This window comes from Chaetomium tenue (assembly GCF_020726465.1).
Source record: "Chaetomium tenue strain MPI-SDFR-AT-0079 chromosome Unknown F5144scaffold_6, whole genome shotgun sequence".
Lineage (NCBI taxonomy): Eukaryota > Fungi > Ascomycota > Sordariomycetes > Sordariales > Chaetomiaceae > Chaetomium > Chaetomium tenue.
Window position 1 is genome coordinate 411,359 of NW_027117334.1, and position 16,427 is coordinate 427,785.

At 55.9% G+C, this 16,427-nt stretch overlaps 4 protein-coding genes across 4 annotated transcripts; 2 read left to right on the forward strand and 2 right to left on the reverse strand.

The window, feature by feature from the left end:
- Window positions 1-1,927: 1,927 nt before the first annotated feature.
- On the reverse strand, window positions 1,928-4,282 carry F5144DRAFT_538066 (uncharacterized protein). Its single transcript, XM_066787093.1, has 3 exons — window positions 3,635-4,282; window positions 3,321-3,561; window positions 1,928-3,265 (listed from the first exon to the last, which is right to left on the reverse strand). Exons 1-3 carry the CDS (start codon window positions 3,784-3,786, stop codon window positions 2,078-2,080), a joined length of 1,581 nt encoding a protein of 526 aa, XP_066639363.1. The 5' UTR covers window positions 3,787-4,282; the 3' UTR covers window positions 1,928-2,077.
- A 2,645-nt stretch (window positions 4,283-6,927) lies between these two features.
- On the forward strand, window positions 6,928-8,977 carry F5144DRAFT_335178 (major facilitator superfamily domain-containing protein). Its single transcript, XM_066784162.1, has 3 exons — window positions 6,928-8,310; window positions 8,375-8,516; window positions 8,590-8,977. Exons 1-3 carry the CDS (start codon window positions 7,064-7,066, stop codon window positions 8,752-8,754), a joined length of 1,554 nt encoding a protein of 517 aa, XP_066639364.1. The 5' UTR covers window positions 6,928-7,063; the 3' UTR covers window positions 8,755-8,977.
- A 96-nt stretch (window positions 8,978-9,073) lies between these two features.
- On the reverse strand, window positions 9,074-10,051 carry F5144DRAFT_550291 (uncharacterized protein; the record flags this gene model as incomplete). Its single annotated transcript, XM_066787631.1, has 2 exons — window positions 9,074-9,618; window positions 9,943-10,051. The coding sequence occupies 2 exons, from the start codon at window positions 10,049-10,051 to the stop codon at window positions 9,074-9,076; spliced, it is 654 nt and encodes a 217-aa protein (XP_066639365.1).
- A 1,826-nt stretch (window positions 10,052-11,877) lies between these two features.
- On the forward strand, window positions 11,878-13,708 carry F5144DRAFT_335189 (Endonuclease/exonuclease/phosphatase). The gene is made up of 2 exons (XM_066784163.1): window positions 11,878-12,184; window positions 12,328-13,708. The coding sequence occupies exons 1-2, from the start codon at window positions 11,963-11,965 to the stop codon at window positions 13,462-13,464; spliced, it is 1,359 nt and encodes a 452-aa protein (XP_066639366.1). The 5' UTR covers window positions 11,878-11,962; the 3' UTR covers window positions 13,465-13,708.
- The last annotated feature ends 2,719 nt before the right edge of the window (window positions 13,709-16,427 follow it).

Here is a 16,427-nt window from a genome sequence, read left to right on the forward strand (position 1 = left end):
TCGGCCGTGTTCTTATGAACAATTTAGCCAACCGGAGGTACCTAGGTAGGTAGGTAGTTGATGCAGCAATGACGCATAACAGACTCCCTAACGTGAGGGGGCTTTACTCGATGAAGTACACACAAATCCATGATAACCGCGCAACGAAGGAACACTAAAAGTCAACAAGAAACGATCTTATGAGCTTTCTAGATGTAGCGAAGTAATCCTTGCCAGCCAGGAAGCTCAGGTGTTCTTCCAGCGAATCGGGAATTAACGAGTTAACGTGTCTTGTTATAAACTATTACCTCCTTTCTATATCATCAACACAGTTCCACCGCACTCTATTAGTATTGCTTGTCGATCAGTTATATTCCCAGCTCTCATATTGGTACTGACCTGCCATGGCACTGGTCGTATGGCTATCTTAATGAGAGTACCTTGGCCAGCCCCGAAACACCTGGCTTTGGGCTTCCGGTCGCATTGTGGTACACCTTCGGCTTTCGCGCCGGAGGGTAGTACCTTTGTCCCTGCAAACGGTGAAAATCCATATCTAACTCATCGGTGGAAACACAACTGATGATGTTCCCTGATCAAAATTGAAGGCCCAATTCTCCATGCTTGTGGCCTGGCACGATGTCAGCAGGACGTCGGTGTCAGGGAATCTCAAATGGTAGAACAGCTATCCTGTGCCTATATCAGTTCCTCGACGCATTGTTGCCAATGTACTTTATGTATTGAGACGCAAGTCAGACCGGTAACGCTATCTACCTACCTGGTGTCACCTAGGTATCTAGTTAAGGCGGCCCAAACCGCAAGCTCCGATTGCCGATATCGATTGAATCCGTTATTGTCGGTTCGATCATTCACGCAGGCCACTCACACGGTCGCACTTGGGTGAAACAACATGGAAAAAGTTGAAGAGAAAATAGAATGAGAGAAACCAAAAAGCTCACCACCAAGCCCCATTCGCCGGTCGAATGAAGGCTGGTGGCTACGAAAACTCTGAAAACAGGGTTTTGCGCCGCGAGGGGGAGTCGAACCGGTCCTCTTTCGATTGGTGTCCAACCGGTCCTCCTCCCAATACCGCTGAGCTAAACCGGTGTTTAATTCGATTGGGAGGAGGCGGTGGAAGTGTGAGCTCGGGCCTTGTATATATAGCGCCGGAAGGTATGAAGCGCCGTGTGTGTGATCGTTGGCACTGCGGTGACTCCATACTTCTCTCCCATGTTTCTCATGGGTGAGTTGGGCTGGCCTCAACAACGCCACTTTATGTTTTCCTCAGTTCACTTGTTTATTTAGCCTTCAGTACAAGTTAACGAGCTCAAGTTATAGTGGCACTACCTTTGCTCTGCTTCAGACGCCCACTCCATTACCATCCATCAACTCATGATAGCACACCAATGCCCACATACTCGTGCTGACACAGTCACGCTAGCACGGCCAACATCCACCAGCGACCTCACTCTTATGCCGAGGTGGGAGCGATGGGTTTTGTTTTCTGGCGGTTTGCATCACGGTTGTTTGGCTTTGGGCGGACTGAACAAGAGCTAGGTTCCCGATGTTCAAATTGCACCGTTTCGGGCTTTAGGGGAGGGAAATTCGGCAATGGAGTTCAACATCCAGCTCTGGCATGTGCCCAGTATTATCGTTTGTCGGACATTCCTTCTTTCTCCGGCTGAAATACAAGCTCTCGGCTGATCATGCGCGACGGGCGATAGGGGATAAGGGGTCTGTTTGTTTACTTTTGCCTAAACGAAGACAATACTCCAGGGACGGGTTTTAACCACACCCGTTGTCTTACGGACGAAGTTGAGTTGAGGGGAACCTTGGTACAGACATAGTGTGAGGGCTGCGGTTTGTTACCAACGGAACTTTGGGGTTCACGGCCAGGAAGATCAAGTTAACCGAAGAGCCAAAGACAGAAGACAAGACAGTGTTCAACAAAGTCATGAATGTTGTAGATCCGATTGTATACAATAACCCTTATATACGTTATAAACGCCCTGAAAAGCCCCCCAGGATCGCTGATATGCGTACGCAAGAAAATCTCCATCGGGGACCCTATCCCCTTGCTCACATCTCCTTTCCTCGACCCTTACCACAGCTTAACTTTCTGCATGCTCCCCTGCTCGCTCAGCGCGCGATGCATGTCAAACGCGTTCCACAGCAGGTGCGGCTCGTGTCCCATGCCCTTGCGCAGGCACTCGCTCTCGGCCTTCTCAAAGTAGGCCTTGAGGATGGGCCGATACACCTCATGGGCGCACTGGTCGATGATCACACGGGCGCGCTCGCGGGGGCTCAGGCCCCTGACGTCGGCCAGGCCGTTCTCGGTGACGATGATGTCGAGGTCGTGCTCGGTCTGGTCAATGTGCGTGCACATGGGCACGATGCAGCTCACGCCGTGGGGGTCCGTCTTGGAAGGGCGCGTCGACGGCGTGTGCATGATGCTGTACTTCGCGCTCCTAAGGAAGTCAGCTGAGCCGCCCAGGCCGTTGAGCATGCGGCTGCCCATGACGCAGGTCGAGTTGGCGTGGGCATAAATGTCGACCTCGACGGGGGTGTTCATGCCAATGACACCAAGGCGGCGGATGATCTCGGGCGAGTTGGATACCTGCTGCGAGCGGAGGAGCAGCTTGTTGTGGTAGGCCTCCCAGTTCTGGTAGAAGCGCTCAAAGCCGGCTGGGGAGAAGCGCACCGAGGTGGCTGTGGCGAAGTCGAGGCGGCCGGAGTCGAACAGATCGAGGAAGGTGTCCTGGATGACCTCGGTCCACACCTTGAGGTTGCGGAAGTTGGAGTTGTCCAAGCCGCCAATGACAGCGTTGGCGATGTTTCCGATACCCGACTGCAAAGGTAGAAGGTTGGCGGGGAGGCGACCGTGCTTAACCTCATGCTCAAAGAACTCGATCAAGTGACCGGCAATCTTCTGCGACGTCTCATCGGCCGGGGAATTGGGGAGGGTCTGGTCCTGATAGTCCGACTCCAGAATTCCGACCACCTTCTCGGGGTCGATCGGGATCGAGTTGGTACCGATGCGGTCCTCGACGTCGGTGATTAGGTAGGGCTTCCGGCGCGGGGGAAGATCGGTCATGGTGATGTCGTGTAGGCCATCGAAGTTGGGAAGGGCCGTGTTGACTTCAATAACGATCTTGTCGGCGAGCTGGAGAAGCTCGGGGGTAGCACCGACGGAGGCACCGGGGACGATGCTACCATCTTCTTTGATCTCAGTCGCCTCCACGACAGCAACGTCGATCTTGTTGCTTGGCCTGTCCTTCGTATAGAAACCCTGTTTTCCGTTACTATCCTACTCAGTTGTGGCTAGGAGCTGCGGTTGTCCCTACGTATACGAGGTCCACCGGGAATGTGGACAGATGTTTGTCGAAGAACTTGATGCGGCCCTCGTTGATGCCCTTGGCAATGTTCTTCCCGACTTGGTGGGGAGCCCGCCTCTCGATCATGTCTAGGGCAGCCCAGCGGTTCTCAGTCTCAGCGCCCGATGAGGCACCAACAAACAAGCTGTACCGTAGCTGGCCCTGAAGGCTATTCTTCTCGACGTGGTCGGCAAGGAAAGTAGGCATCTTCCTGTAGGGAGGTGGGTTGGTGGTTAGCAATTGGTCCAGATTTCCATGTCCCTCTTTTCCAGGAGGAGTCTTACTTGGGGTAGCCGACGCCAGTAAAGCCGGACCAACCGATATAAGCGCCATTGGGGAAGTGCGGCAGCATGTCCTCGGGCCGGCACAGCTTCTTCAGCATCGAAGGGCGCTTGATGCGCGACCTGAGCGCGGCCGAAGCAACAGGGGATGCCATGTCGAATTGATGTCTAAAATATGTAGGACGGGTAAGGAAAAAAGGAAAGGGAAGAAAAAAGAGGAAAGGGGAAAAAAAGAGGAAATCACACAATGAAAGAAGGAGTGGAGAGGGGTAGCAGCACACGACGAGGCCAGCGATCGGTCCGATGTCCACGAAGGATGTCAGGAGGAGTTGCAAAACATCCAGAAAAAGCTATGGATATTCTTGGGGAGCAGCAGGGCGAGTTAATAAATTATTGAGCCAGGCGGCATCATAGGTGCAGGCCATCCCCGGTTCCAGACCCCATCTTTCGTCTTGTTCATCGTCCGGCAGGCACATAACCACATGCCCCACCCCCACTATCCTCACCTACCAACAAGTACATAACGTGGGCATTCCATGGGTGGTCGTTATCGTGTATATCCACAATGTTATACTTATAAATGCATTTTTCTGGTATATTTAAGTGTTATTCTAGTTCTTTTGTCTGGTTTCGCGTCCTGAGCCTTGACCCTGCACCGATGATGGGAAGAAAAAGAGTGCAAACAAAGTGATGTCATCGGATTTGACAGGCCACAGTGTCCAATCAGAGTCCAGTTTAGGGCGCGACGAGGCCCACAACCCCTGGCGCGGGAGGAAAATTGGCCTCTTGCGGACCCGCTCGGGCACTCGATCGAAGCTCCGTTCAGCCGCACCCGGGGGCAATAAGCTCGGCTATTGCTGACTCGGAGCTGTGACCCTTCCGTTCGCCCTCCGCGAAAACGCGAACCCCAGATGTTTTGTGCGACTCGGCCGCATTTGGTCGTCACGGTGGAAAAGGAAAAGGAAAAGGAGAAAGAAAAAAGAAAGGGGTGGAAAGAAAAAAAGAGGAACAACCAAGAACACTCCTAAAGAGCTCGACCTGACCGCCGACTAGTAACCGGAGCATCGAACGACAAGCAGGGCGGAGTCGGCATCACAGGCTTGACCTCGTTATGACTATCGCGTAGCCCCACCATGCCGGGGATTCCAGGATGTTCTCATGTACGCCGGCCGTGAGGCCGGATAACGAAACGGGGCCGGATGCCGCCTTTTCGGGATAGGAGGGACGGGGCCGACACGGCAACGTGGGGCCGGCAATCCGGAGGTCATTTTCATCTCCGTGAGGTGGGGTCCGCCGACTAACAGGGTTGGAACGCCGAGTTCTCCCCAACCGGCCCGGCCCTCAGCAAGCTTAATCCGGCTTGAGGTGCATGGGGATTAGAGCTGTCAATCAGCGCCAATTTAAGGCGAGGATTGTTTGACCACTTGCAACAGTCACACAGTTCGTTGACCTAGCCAACGTCTAAATCTGTGTGCCACAACCACCCTCGGGCCAGAAACTTATCCCAACATGCTTGGCACGCCTTGCACCTGGAGACACCGACAGCGTGGTTAAGGGACAACAAGCGAAAGCGAAACCAGGAATCGATAGGCAGTAACTTTGCCATCGGCCCCACCGCACGTGAAGGCCAGGAAGGTTGCGGGTCTGCTGGAGGGCAAGAGAGATCCCGCGGGGAGATGTAACATGGCCCTGCAGCCCAGTGTCGTGAAGCACGAGCCTCAGTGAACCTAACTGCGCTGTCTTAAACCAGCGCCTGAAATCTGACTGTATCGTGGGATTTGTGCTGCCTCAACTCAACGTTGGGATTGCTTCGAATCGGCTGGGTTACAGAAGCAACAGCACATGCAGCTCAGCAAAGGCTACGCCAGGCCCATTCCTGCACTGCTGCGGGATGTTGATCAATCCTTCTCGTATCGTGCTCCATCAGCTCGTCTTGAGATCCGTCTCTCGAGAACGATTGTTCCCCCCGCCAGGTCAACCAGTCGTGTAACCTAACGAACGACCTGGTAGTCGGGGCAAGTGTCCGCATTGAGGTCGAGATGCGCCAACACGCTGCGCTTGCAGCTCTCGAGGTCACCAGACGAAAAGGCCGAATCGCGGGGAACAAAGGCTACCTAGTCCAAAATTCCAGTGGTTAGCCGTTGACAACCGCAACACATGCATCGCCAAACCCTCTCTCTTGTCCTTGAGCTGACGCGCCGGGTGCCTCCGGCGAGGCGATAAGGGGACAGTTTGGTTGCAAGGGGGCCTTTGGGTGGCAGTTCAATGGAGCCAGGGAACGTTACATGAAGCTGAGGGACCAGTGACCAGTGGCCTCTGCCCTGCACCGAACGCCAGGCGGGCTCGGGAGAGGCGGGGAAGCTCCGCTTGGCCCCGGCCGGGGTCAGGTGGAAAAACTGGCTCGAGCTTTTGCCCCACTCCAATGCGAGCTCCTTCCTAAACAAACCCGCCATCCAGCTCATGGCCAATCAGCGCACTCTAATGCCCTTAATCGTGTCTCCAACTCCAAAGCCAGTCTGGGGAACAGTGGCCGGGGGAAGGAGCCACTGGCACCAATCAGCCCAAAAGTCCATTCGGTCCGGTCCCAATCTTTTATCGTAACCATATCTTCGACAATCACGGGCCCCCGATCCCTTTTACCAGCAATTGGCAGGCCGAGATTACGAGCAGAAAGGGTGGGCTCGATGAGCGGTGTCTCAGGTGCAAAAAATAGACAGGAATGAGTTTCCGCCCCAACCAAGCAGTGTGTCATACGAAGTACTTCGGGGAACGAATAACTAATCCCTATCATTCCACTGCCGGGGTTGAGCAATCCCTTCCATCCTCGTGTCGAATCCAACGACCTGCTCTGGGCAAACTACCCAACTCCTCAGCTACCGTTCTCCGCCTTGCACATTGTCACGTTGATTCTTCAAGTACGGTTAGTGTTTGCGGACACTCAGCTGCGGCGCAAAGGGAGGGGACCAGCACATGCCAAAAGTCTGGACGCCATTGTTACGTTTGACGGTAGGTGGTCTCGGTGGTGCCGCCATTCAACGACACGAGCCGGCGCGCTGCAGCGTTGCATCCGCTGTGCGTCGCGGTCTGCACCGTTTCCCCAGGCTCCCCCTCACCCCTCCAGCCACCAATCCCCAGACTGATTCCGAGCCCTGTCATCCTAGCACCCCAGAAAGGCTACTTTTATTAGTGCGCCGCATCCTCCACCACTCCCTTGCCAGGCACGCCAGGCCAAGCTTTAACCGTGCCGAAAGGAAAGAACCTTTGCAGGGACTTCGGCATTGTCTTATATCTGCCGCCCGTCAACTTTTTCCCCAGAGCCCTCGTTTTCTCCACGCGAGTCCCGGCCGTCGCCTTCCAATCCCCCAACCCACCACTCCCGGGCGTTCGTCCCATCCGATCACGAGACAACCAGTCCGACAAACCAACACAACAATGGCCGACGAGAAAACCGCCCCAATTACAACGGGGGCGCCCGAGGTTGGGGCCACTGGAACCGCCAACCGCGCTGACACCGCCGACACCGCCGACAGCGCTGAGCCAGTACCGCGACCGCCAGGATGGATGTACAAGGGTTTCAAGGTCGGGAAGCATGAGCTTTGGTATGCGTCGCCAATCGTCCAGCTTCTCATGGTCGCCATGGTGTGTTTCCTGTGCCCCGGCATGTTCAACGCCCTCACCGGGCTTGGCGGCGGTGGCCGGGTCGACCCGTCAGCCCAGAACGACGCCGCCACGGCCCTGAACTCGACATTCGCTGTAGTCGCCTTTTTCTCTGGAACAATTGCCAACAAACTCGGTGTCAAAGCGACGCTGGCATTCGGCGGCCTCGGCTACTGCATCTACACCGCCAGCTTCCTGAGCTACAACCACAACGAGAACCGCGGCTTCGTCGTTTTTGCCGGTGCCTTCCTTGGTGTCTGCGCCGGGCTGCTCTGGACGGCTCAAGGGACCATCATGATGAGCTATCCTCATGAGGAACAGAAGGGCCGCTATATCTCATATTTCTGGGTCATCTTCAACCTGGGTGCCGTCATCGGCGCTCTGGTCCCCCTTGGTCAGAACGTGAACGTCGAAGTCGCCGCCAGCGTCACCGACGGCACGTACATCGGCCTCATGGTGCTCATGATTACCGGCGCAATTCTGGCTCTCGCGCTTTGCAACGCCGACAAAATCCGCCGCGCGGATGGCAGCAAGGTCATCCTGATGAAGAACCCTAGCTGGAAGACGGAATTCATTGGCTTGTTCGAGACTATCACCTCATCGCCGTGGGTCATCCTGCTCTTCCCCATGTTCTTCGCCTCCAACGTCTTCTACACGTACCAGCTGAACGACTTCAACGGTGCTCACTTCAACATTCGCACCCGATCCCTCAACAACCTGCTGTACTGGACCAGCCAGATCTTCGGCGCCATGGTCTTCGGTTACGGCCTGGATTTCGCCGGCCTCCGCCGCTCCGTCCGTGCCAAGGCCAGTCTTGTGGCACTGTTTGCTGTCACCTTCGTCATCTGGGGCGGCGGTTATGCGTGGCAGATCAAGCAAGTCACCCGTGACGTGGCCGAGGACAAAGACTCTGGATACAAGCGCGTTGACTGGAGGGACGGTGGTGAGCGATACATCGGGCCCATGTTCTTGTTCATCTTTTACGGCTTTTTTGACGCCGCCTTCCAGACCTGCATCTATTGGTAAGTACCCGCACCGCTCCGCAGGCCAAAAAGGATCGTGACAGCAACTAACCACACCGCACAGGTACATGGGCGCTCTCAGCAACTCGGGCCGCAAGGCTGCTAATCTCGCGGGCTTCTACAAGGGCCTCCAGTCCGCCGGCGCCGCTGTTTTCTGGCGCCTGGATGGTCTGAGGACACCTTACAACACCATGTTCGGCGCTACCGTACGTGCCTGACTCCAGATCTATCTAACCCGCGCGCATGGAAGCTGAGACTAACACCGTTTTCCTCTCATAGTGGGGTCTACTTGTCGGCTCGATACTCATTGCCGCCCCCGTCATCTTTATGCGCATCAAGGACACTGTCACCGTTGAGGAGGACCTCAAATTCAGCGATGAGACGGTCGAGGACGTCGTGCCTACGAGGGATGTTGTCACGCATTCCAAGGAGGACGCCGTTTGAGTGGGTCGCAGCGCTTTGCTGGTGGAACATGACGAGGGACGGGATCGGTCGGCATGGCAATGTTTTTCCATATCACCTGGTGGTGGTCTGCTTGTGATGGGTTTGGGATGATACCAAGGCATGTTATGCTAGCATGAAGTAATAACGCAGCACAGTTGCTCTTTGCGGAGGACTGCTGGTCCAGCATAAGCGGGAATGTTTCTCGCCAATTCCAAGATTAACGGATGTGAAATGGTTGGTTCAGCATGCTAACTCATTGTAGATACAAACAAATGAACCCTTTCTTCTCCACAGTTTTATCATCATATCTTCGCGAGCGCTAGTCAAAGTCAACCCGAAGTTCGGTCAAGTGCCGGCCCATCTCGGCGCGGGGTTCATGGATAGCATAGCGGTGTTCTCCAGCCGCGCCGTGCCGCTCCTCGACAGAAAGCTTGCCCATATGTCGCGCCATCTCGGTGGCCACATGGCGCTGAATCTCGTCGCAAAAGTCCTGGAAGATAACATCGGTCGTCCCAGCCATGCGGCGCTCCACTGCGTTGCACTTTTGCGTGCACTGTTCCATCCGGGTCGCCACATAGCGACCCAGCTCGCTGAGCTTCCGAGCCTGGCGCCGTGCCGCCTCGTCGGCCACAAACTGGTCCACGAAGATGCTGACTTCGAAGAACGTGTCCTCGAGATCTTCAGCCAGACTGCGCTCCCACCTGGTGTGCCTTTGGGCAGCGGGCTCTGCCACCTCGCCAGTCACGGGCTGCTTTGGGGGAGCGCTGTCTTGGATCTTGAACTTTTTCGGGTCGTGGGAAGCACAAGCGGCGCAGAAGTAGGTAGTCCGCAAGGTTCTTATAGAGCAGGGCGCCCAGGGGGGCTCTGTCGGATGTCAGCTAAATGTTATACCTCTACTCCTCACCTATTAAGGATGGGAGATACAGACCGGTGGACTCCCGTTGATACCTCTATAGCTGTAGGGCGGCAAAAGGCTGTAGGCAAGCCAACTTAGCCGCAGAAGTGGGAGATATACAAGTCAACTCCACCTTTGGGTTGTTCAGCAAGATCCTCGTCGTAAAAGACTTCGGAGTGCTGGACGCGGCTGACGGGGTTGCCTGCCACCATGGGGGTGACCTAACGAAGCATCCACCTGTAAGTAGATTTTGTCTTCGTATTCCATAAGAGATGCGCTTGTATGTTCAATACCCCACTCGAGCTGGCGGATTGTAGAGTTGTATGCATTGGCAGCCATCTCCAGAAGACGTTGCATGAGGCACTGGCGGACGCCATCTTGGACCTGATACCAGAGCTCCATTTGGTTGGTTGTGGAGAATAGGGCTCGGGAATTGAATACAAGGGGAATTTAGTATTTGCGGGCTTCCATGAATTGCAGCGCAGTACAGTGCGCTTGAGGGGATGTTAAGACAGGAGAGCCGCTGGTGGGTGTAGGGTTAGGAAGGCGAGCCTTCCCTAGGTAGGGAACTACCCCCCTAGTGCTTGGATACAGTGGTAGATACCGAATGCCTTCAGAATATGGCTACCCACCAGAGTTGACAGTTCCAACCTCCGACTCCATGGCTATCTTTACCTACCTTAACAGGCCTCGGGTAAGTTCTCGCTTACAATACTAGAAGCCTAGGTACAGATCTGAGCTATATACAATCACTTCTAGGGATTCAACCAACCGGGACAGGTAACTACCTATACAACCTGGCCTACTCTGCCAGACTGGATTAGCCGATGGAGCACAGGACCGTAGGGTGAAACGAGAGGCAACTCGGGAGCTTGTAAGAATATCACCACCGTTGTGAATTGAGGGGTAGTTAGGTGTTCTTGCCGTAGTGGCATCAAAGGGACGACGACAAGTACCCTGTTTCCGAGTCAACCCTTCTTCTGCCGTGCACAATCACTGTGCTCACACCCTCTCATTGACATTCGACAGGCTCTCCACCCAGCCACCTCCTGTAAGATCTCGTCGGGGCCACGGATATCAAAGACAATTTCACATAAGCCAGGTGCTCAGGCCTGGGCACCTGACATGCCGTGATTTGAAATCGCTCAGAATAAAGATAATATTGGAGCATGTTATGCCGATGGGGGGGCAATGTTTGCCTCCGCAGACACCAGAGTCGGAACACGCCGGAATTGGAAGCATAACCGTGAAGAAGCAATCACCCGTTCAAGCGGGCGGTGCTATCACCGTTGCATTTTCGTTTCTCGTGGGATGTCCCCTGGAGGAAACAAACACGGAGAGTTAAGCAGCCCTTAAAAATGAAATCGCGACGTCGTGCGGGGCCAGTGTTTCAAACACGGGGAGTTAGGATAATGCTCCGATCGGCTTCTTGCATGCCGGCATGTTGGGTCTACCACGTCCTTCGGGTTGTGGTAGCCGGTGGAGACATCACAAATGGAGCTCCCGCACACTGAGACGGGGGAGAACCCCACCCCTTAACTTTCACATGTGAGGCATTTCTTGCGGTGCGATTTGATACCAGGAAGCCGTTCTTGGGCTGCACTCTGGAAATAGAATGGCTACAGTCCCGGGTAACTATTGTGTAAGGGGGTGTGTGTTGAGACGGCCTGTGTCTGACGATCTCTCCTCAATCGCTGGTGTTTCGTTTCATCGACCATCAGACCTCAGGCCAGAACTAAGAAGGGGGTGTTGGGGATGGTGTTGCTCCTCAAAGCGGATTCTGGATGCAGATACCCACCCGTGTCCCCAGCGGGACCCCATCTCCGCCGTCGAAGAGCGGCGGCCTACGATGGAACACCCCCGGAGCCCAAATACCGGGCTCGCGGACCTGGAGCGCTCGCCGGGACCCCACCCGGGGATTCAGGGGTATCCCGCGCTCCGGCACGGCTTCTCACTGCGCTAACAAGAGCCGGCCCTGCGCCCGGGCCGAGTGGGGGAACCGTGCGGAGTGACATCGCGTCGGGCATAAGACCCCCAAACTGGGAAGGCAGATCACTGGACTACAAGACAGCGTCGCCCTCGCTACCCAGTTCCCCGCGTCGATTGCTCGTCATTATTCCCGGTTCGAGATATTCAACCTGAACCGAGAACGTGGCCAAGTCGGATCCTCGTGTTGGGTAGGCGAAGCGGGGGGAAAAGGGGGCCGAGCAGCTACAATGGACTGGTACAAAACGTAGACGGCGCGGCCGTCCACAGCAGTTTACGTGTAATGGCTAAGCTCTGCTCCTAATTGTTTCGTGCTGCCCCCGTAAGATGAAGCTGCCGCAACGAGTGAACGCCGCCCTTGCTGCGGCTTTGCTGCTTGACACTTGTCTGGCAGCGACGTCCGGCAAGTTTAACATTCTGTCCATGAACGTCGCAGGCCTACCGCCGATCTTCAACGGTAACGACGTGCCCGGAGATAAAGCAACAAATGCAGCAAACATTGGGACCAAGTTTGCCGAATATGGCCACGACGTCATCCACGTGCAGGAGGTAAGTCCCCCGTTTGGGTTGTGCGCCGCTGGGCTTCGAAACAACGGACGCTTGTTCGTGTTTCAACTCGTCGGTTGGGATCGGATCCGTTCCGATCTGGCGCGAGATCACGGCGGATCACCAGGGTTGACGCCCTACGTTAGGACTTCAACTACCATGCCCACATCTACCGCACAGACACACACCCCTTCAGGACGGCCACGTCCGGGGGTGTCCCTTTCGGATCTGGCCTCAACACCCTGTCCAGCTTCGACTGGGTCGATTTCCGGCGGGTCAAGTGGGACACATGCTCGAACGCCTCGGGGGCCGACTGTCTGACGCCAAAGGGCTTCACTTTCATGCGGGCGGTTATCGCCCGGCCCGCTGACAACTCGACCGCGGTATATGTCGACTTCTACAACCTGCACACAGACGCCGGCGGCGAGGACGAGGACCTCGCGGCTCGGCAGCACAACGTCAACCAGGTGGCCGAGTATATCTCTCAATGGAGTAAGGGGAACGCTGTTGTGGTCCACGGGGACACAAACAGCCGATACAGCCGAGTCGCTGACACTGCAATTCGGTCACTGCTTGCGAGCGAGAACGCGGGGGGCCCCGGCATGGCCGACCCCTGGATCGAGCTTCAGCGCGGCGGTGTTGTCCCAACAGAGGAGGTCCTGTGTAGCAATCCGGCCAGCGACAATGTTTGCGAGGTGGTGGACAAGGTCTTTTACCGGTCAAGCCCGCTGGTGACGCTTCAGGCGGAGACCTTCCGTTACGATAGCGGGCGATTCCTACAGGCCGATGGGAACGTGCTCTCGGACCACAACCCTGTCTTTGTGGACTTTGCGTGGTCCTCGGGCTCGTCCCTTCAGCAGAGTGACTTCTTCGGGGGCGCATTCGGCACTTGGTTCAGCGATGTACCGGCACTCGCAAGCATCACCAAACCTAAACCTGTCACGCTGGCATTCCGGGGCGGATCTCGGCTTGACGGGGTGGGCCTGACGCTAGGAGACGGCACCATCTTCCGTCATGGTGGCACTAGCGGAACTGCGGTCTCCCTCGAACTGGGCCCTTCGGAATACTGGGTGGAGGGCAAGCTGTGTCGTGGGGAGAGGAGCGGCAAGGCCCGCAACTTCTACATACAGGCGGCGACTTCGCTGGGGCGCACTCTGAAGGCCGGTACGATGACGGAGGATTGCGCAACCTACTCGGCACCTGAAGGTTGGCAGATCGTTGGTTTTGTTGGGCAGGATGGCGACGAGATAGACCAACTCGCTTTCGTGTACGCCCCACAGTGATGGAGACACAGTGATGGAGGAGAATGTGATCGTGGAGGAATCTCTGGGCGGTGGAGGTTGTTTGAGAGTTAGCGGCGTCGATCTCGCCGAGATTTCGGGTCCTCCTGCGGGTCTCACCGCAGGGGGGGCGGTGGGAAGGAAAGCTCCGTCGAGGACCGTGACCTAACTAGTAGCTAGCGATTTTCAACCACCACGGGCTTCGGCGAAAAATATCGCAATCCAGTGAATACTTCGCCTGATTCTCAGCGGGTAAAAGCCGGCAAAGCTCGTCCACGGATAGAGCCCACGTGCAGTGGGACTGAGGACCCTGGTGATCTCAGGGGGGACACATGGGGGTGGTGATGATCCATTGCCTCGGTGTTGTGTTGATCTTCTGCCCTGCCACCATGCCCTTGAGGGCAAGTGATCAGCGGTGAAGGCGACGAGAGCTTTTGCGGCATGTGGTTCGCGATGGGCGAGACCAACCCAGTCGAAGGAAACGGCTGCGCTAACCTTCCCAAGAACGTCGCCTCAGGGGGGGCAACACCCTGGGATTGACCCCCGTGGAGCCCATCACTCCACCACAGACGGGGTGGGGTGATTGACGCGAGGGTGTCGCGCTTTTCTTTCTTTTTGTTGCTGTCTTCCCGTCCCGGACCATTGTCGAGTCCACACGTGCTTGAACGCCTATTGAGGGTTGTAGTGGCTGACGCGCGGCCCCCATGACAAAGGAAGCTGAGAAGAGCCTCATCGTTAATCCCGGAAGAAGAAAATCGTTGATTGGTCGCGTCGAAGCTGGACTTTGGCCGTCAAGGTGTGATGCGGTTGCGGAATGGAGTGTCGAGGCCGTGACACAAGAGCTCGTAAATGCAGAGTGGCAGTCGAGCACAGCTCGAGTCGTCGTCCAATTGTGTTGCCCACCCAATTGATATCGGAAGGCAAGCGCAACAGCAAGAAGCGCAGACCGGGTGGTGGGTTTCACGATTGGATTCCACTGCACGAGCACTTCCCGCCCGAATTTATCTCTTGCGCTTCTCCGGAACACGTATTGGCGACTTCCTTATTTTGAGCCGGCGAGGGTGACGATCATTGTTCTGCTCATCGCATTCTAGGTTGAGTGGGTAGTAACTGCAACCGCGTTGCAAGCACTCATCAATAACGAGCCCGGCGTGCCGTCTCTCGGGAACAGGTAGGCCCGATTTGGGGCTTGTCCCAGATTGAGCGTCCATCAGGCTGATTTGGGTGTGGGCGTGTGCGCGTGTGGCCAGATTAAGCCCCGAGGCGGGCGAGGAAACCGGATGAAACATGCATCATTGACCAGTTGACAGCTTGTGCCACCCGATCAGCAACCCCACTAGGTAGTTAAGGTAGTTATTGTGTAATGGATGATAGATGTATTGTGATACCACAGCGGGCTCACTTGATTCGAGATAAGCCCGCAGCTTGGCCGTCAAAGAAAGCTTGCGAGCTTGCCTGACTGATGATTTGGCTAGGTGATCGGGGAGGAACGCTCTCATCACTGCAGGCCAAGATGTCCGGGGTCCATTTTTGTATTGATCCACAGTGCTTGGCGGGAAATCGACGTGGGCCGTACCTGCAGGATCCGATGAGGCACGCGTTGCCAGTCGTGGGCCGTGGCTGCCCTCGGGGATTGCCCCCACAAAAGGATAAGGAGAATCCCGCGCGGGAATTGGGTAAATTTGTGGGGGTTTGCCTTGAAGAATCGGGAGTTGCTGAGTTCCAGATTGACTCTCACATGTGCAAAGATGGCGAAGATGAACCTCGTATCGTCCCAAAAGCAGTTCTCGAGAACTCTGCCAATGAAACCACGGGCACGAGGTGCTGCACGCTAAAATTCCGCCATGGTTTTTGCGCGCCACAACTTCCCGTCGGCTTCCCCAATCATCGTACGGCTTCCGCCGGCGGGCAAGGTTCAAGGGTTTCACTCGAGCAAGACGCCGAAGAAGCAATACCTATGTGAGATGGATGGAAACCACACGAAAGAAACAGCCATGGAGGGATTCAGATGCGAGACCATGCGGGCTGGGCAGTCAGTCGAGGGCCGTCCTCGGGTGCCGCCAAGCGACTGAGCTAACTAGCATCACAGGCTGGCCTGTCTTTCGGAACGCTTCCGCGAGCAGGAGCCAGAGCGCTGGGACAACCAACAATAATTGTCTGCGCGGTATGGCCAGCAAGTTGACGCGCGACTCGTCGTACCGAAACCTCAGGAAAGGCCTAGGCTGGGTTGCTTATTCCAACCTTCTGTTGTTTGTTCCTCGTCGATACTTACGGAATCCGTTCGACGGTCTCAAATTCTGCCGACTTCGCCCACGATTCCCAACCCTTACATCGGCGAGACTGGAGATACCTAGATACACTACTCGACGCGCCATTGTGCTTCCCCATCTCGCCCCTTATTCGGCATTGAAACGGGTGCTCATAATGTCGGCAGATGGCGGTTCTGCACGCAATACCACGCTGCGCAACACTAAAAAAACTTCGTGAGTGTTGCCCTCGGCGACGGCAACACCGGAGCTGCTCGCAGATTGGAGCTTGGGGGGTTGACCTTGGCGTTGCGGGGGGTATCCGTATCGCATAGCGTTCGGGGAACTGGCGTCGGGGGGGGGTTCGGGTGGGACCTTATTTGTTATCTCTGGTCTGTCTGGCTGCAGCGTGGGGTCGCCACCACCAGCTCCTGCGAGGAGCCGAAGACGGCGGTCCCATGGTTGGTTTTGGTGGCGGAGGGTTCCCCGGTGCCAAGACGGCAACCACTGCTTGGTGTGCTGACGGTGCGTCGTGCTCGCGCTCTTTGGCAATTGCTAGTCCAACTGCAGTAAGCGAAGGATGTGATATCAATGCAGCATGGCCTTGCGAGCCCTTGTTGCATCCCAAGCTTGCAGCAGGTCTCGACTGTGAGGTCGTATTCGATGTCGTAGTCCTGAGAGTCTCGAGTCAGTATGATCTCGGCCATGGGGATCAGGTGC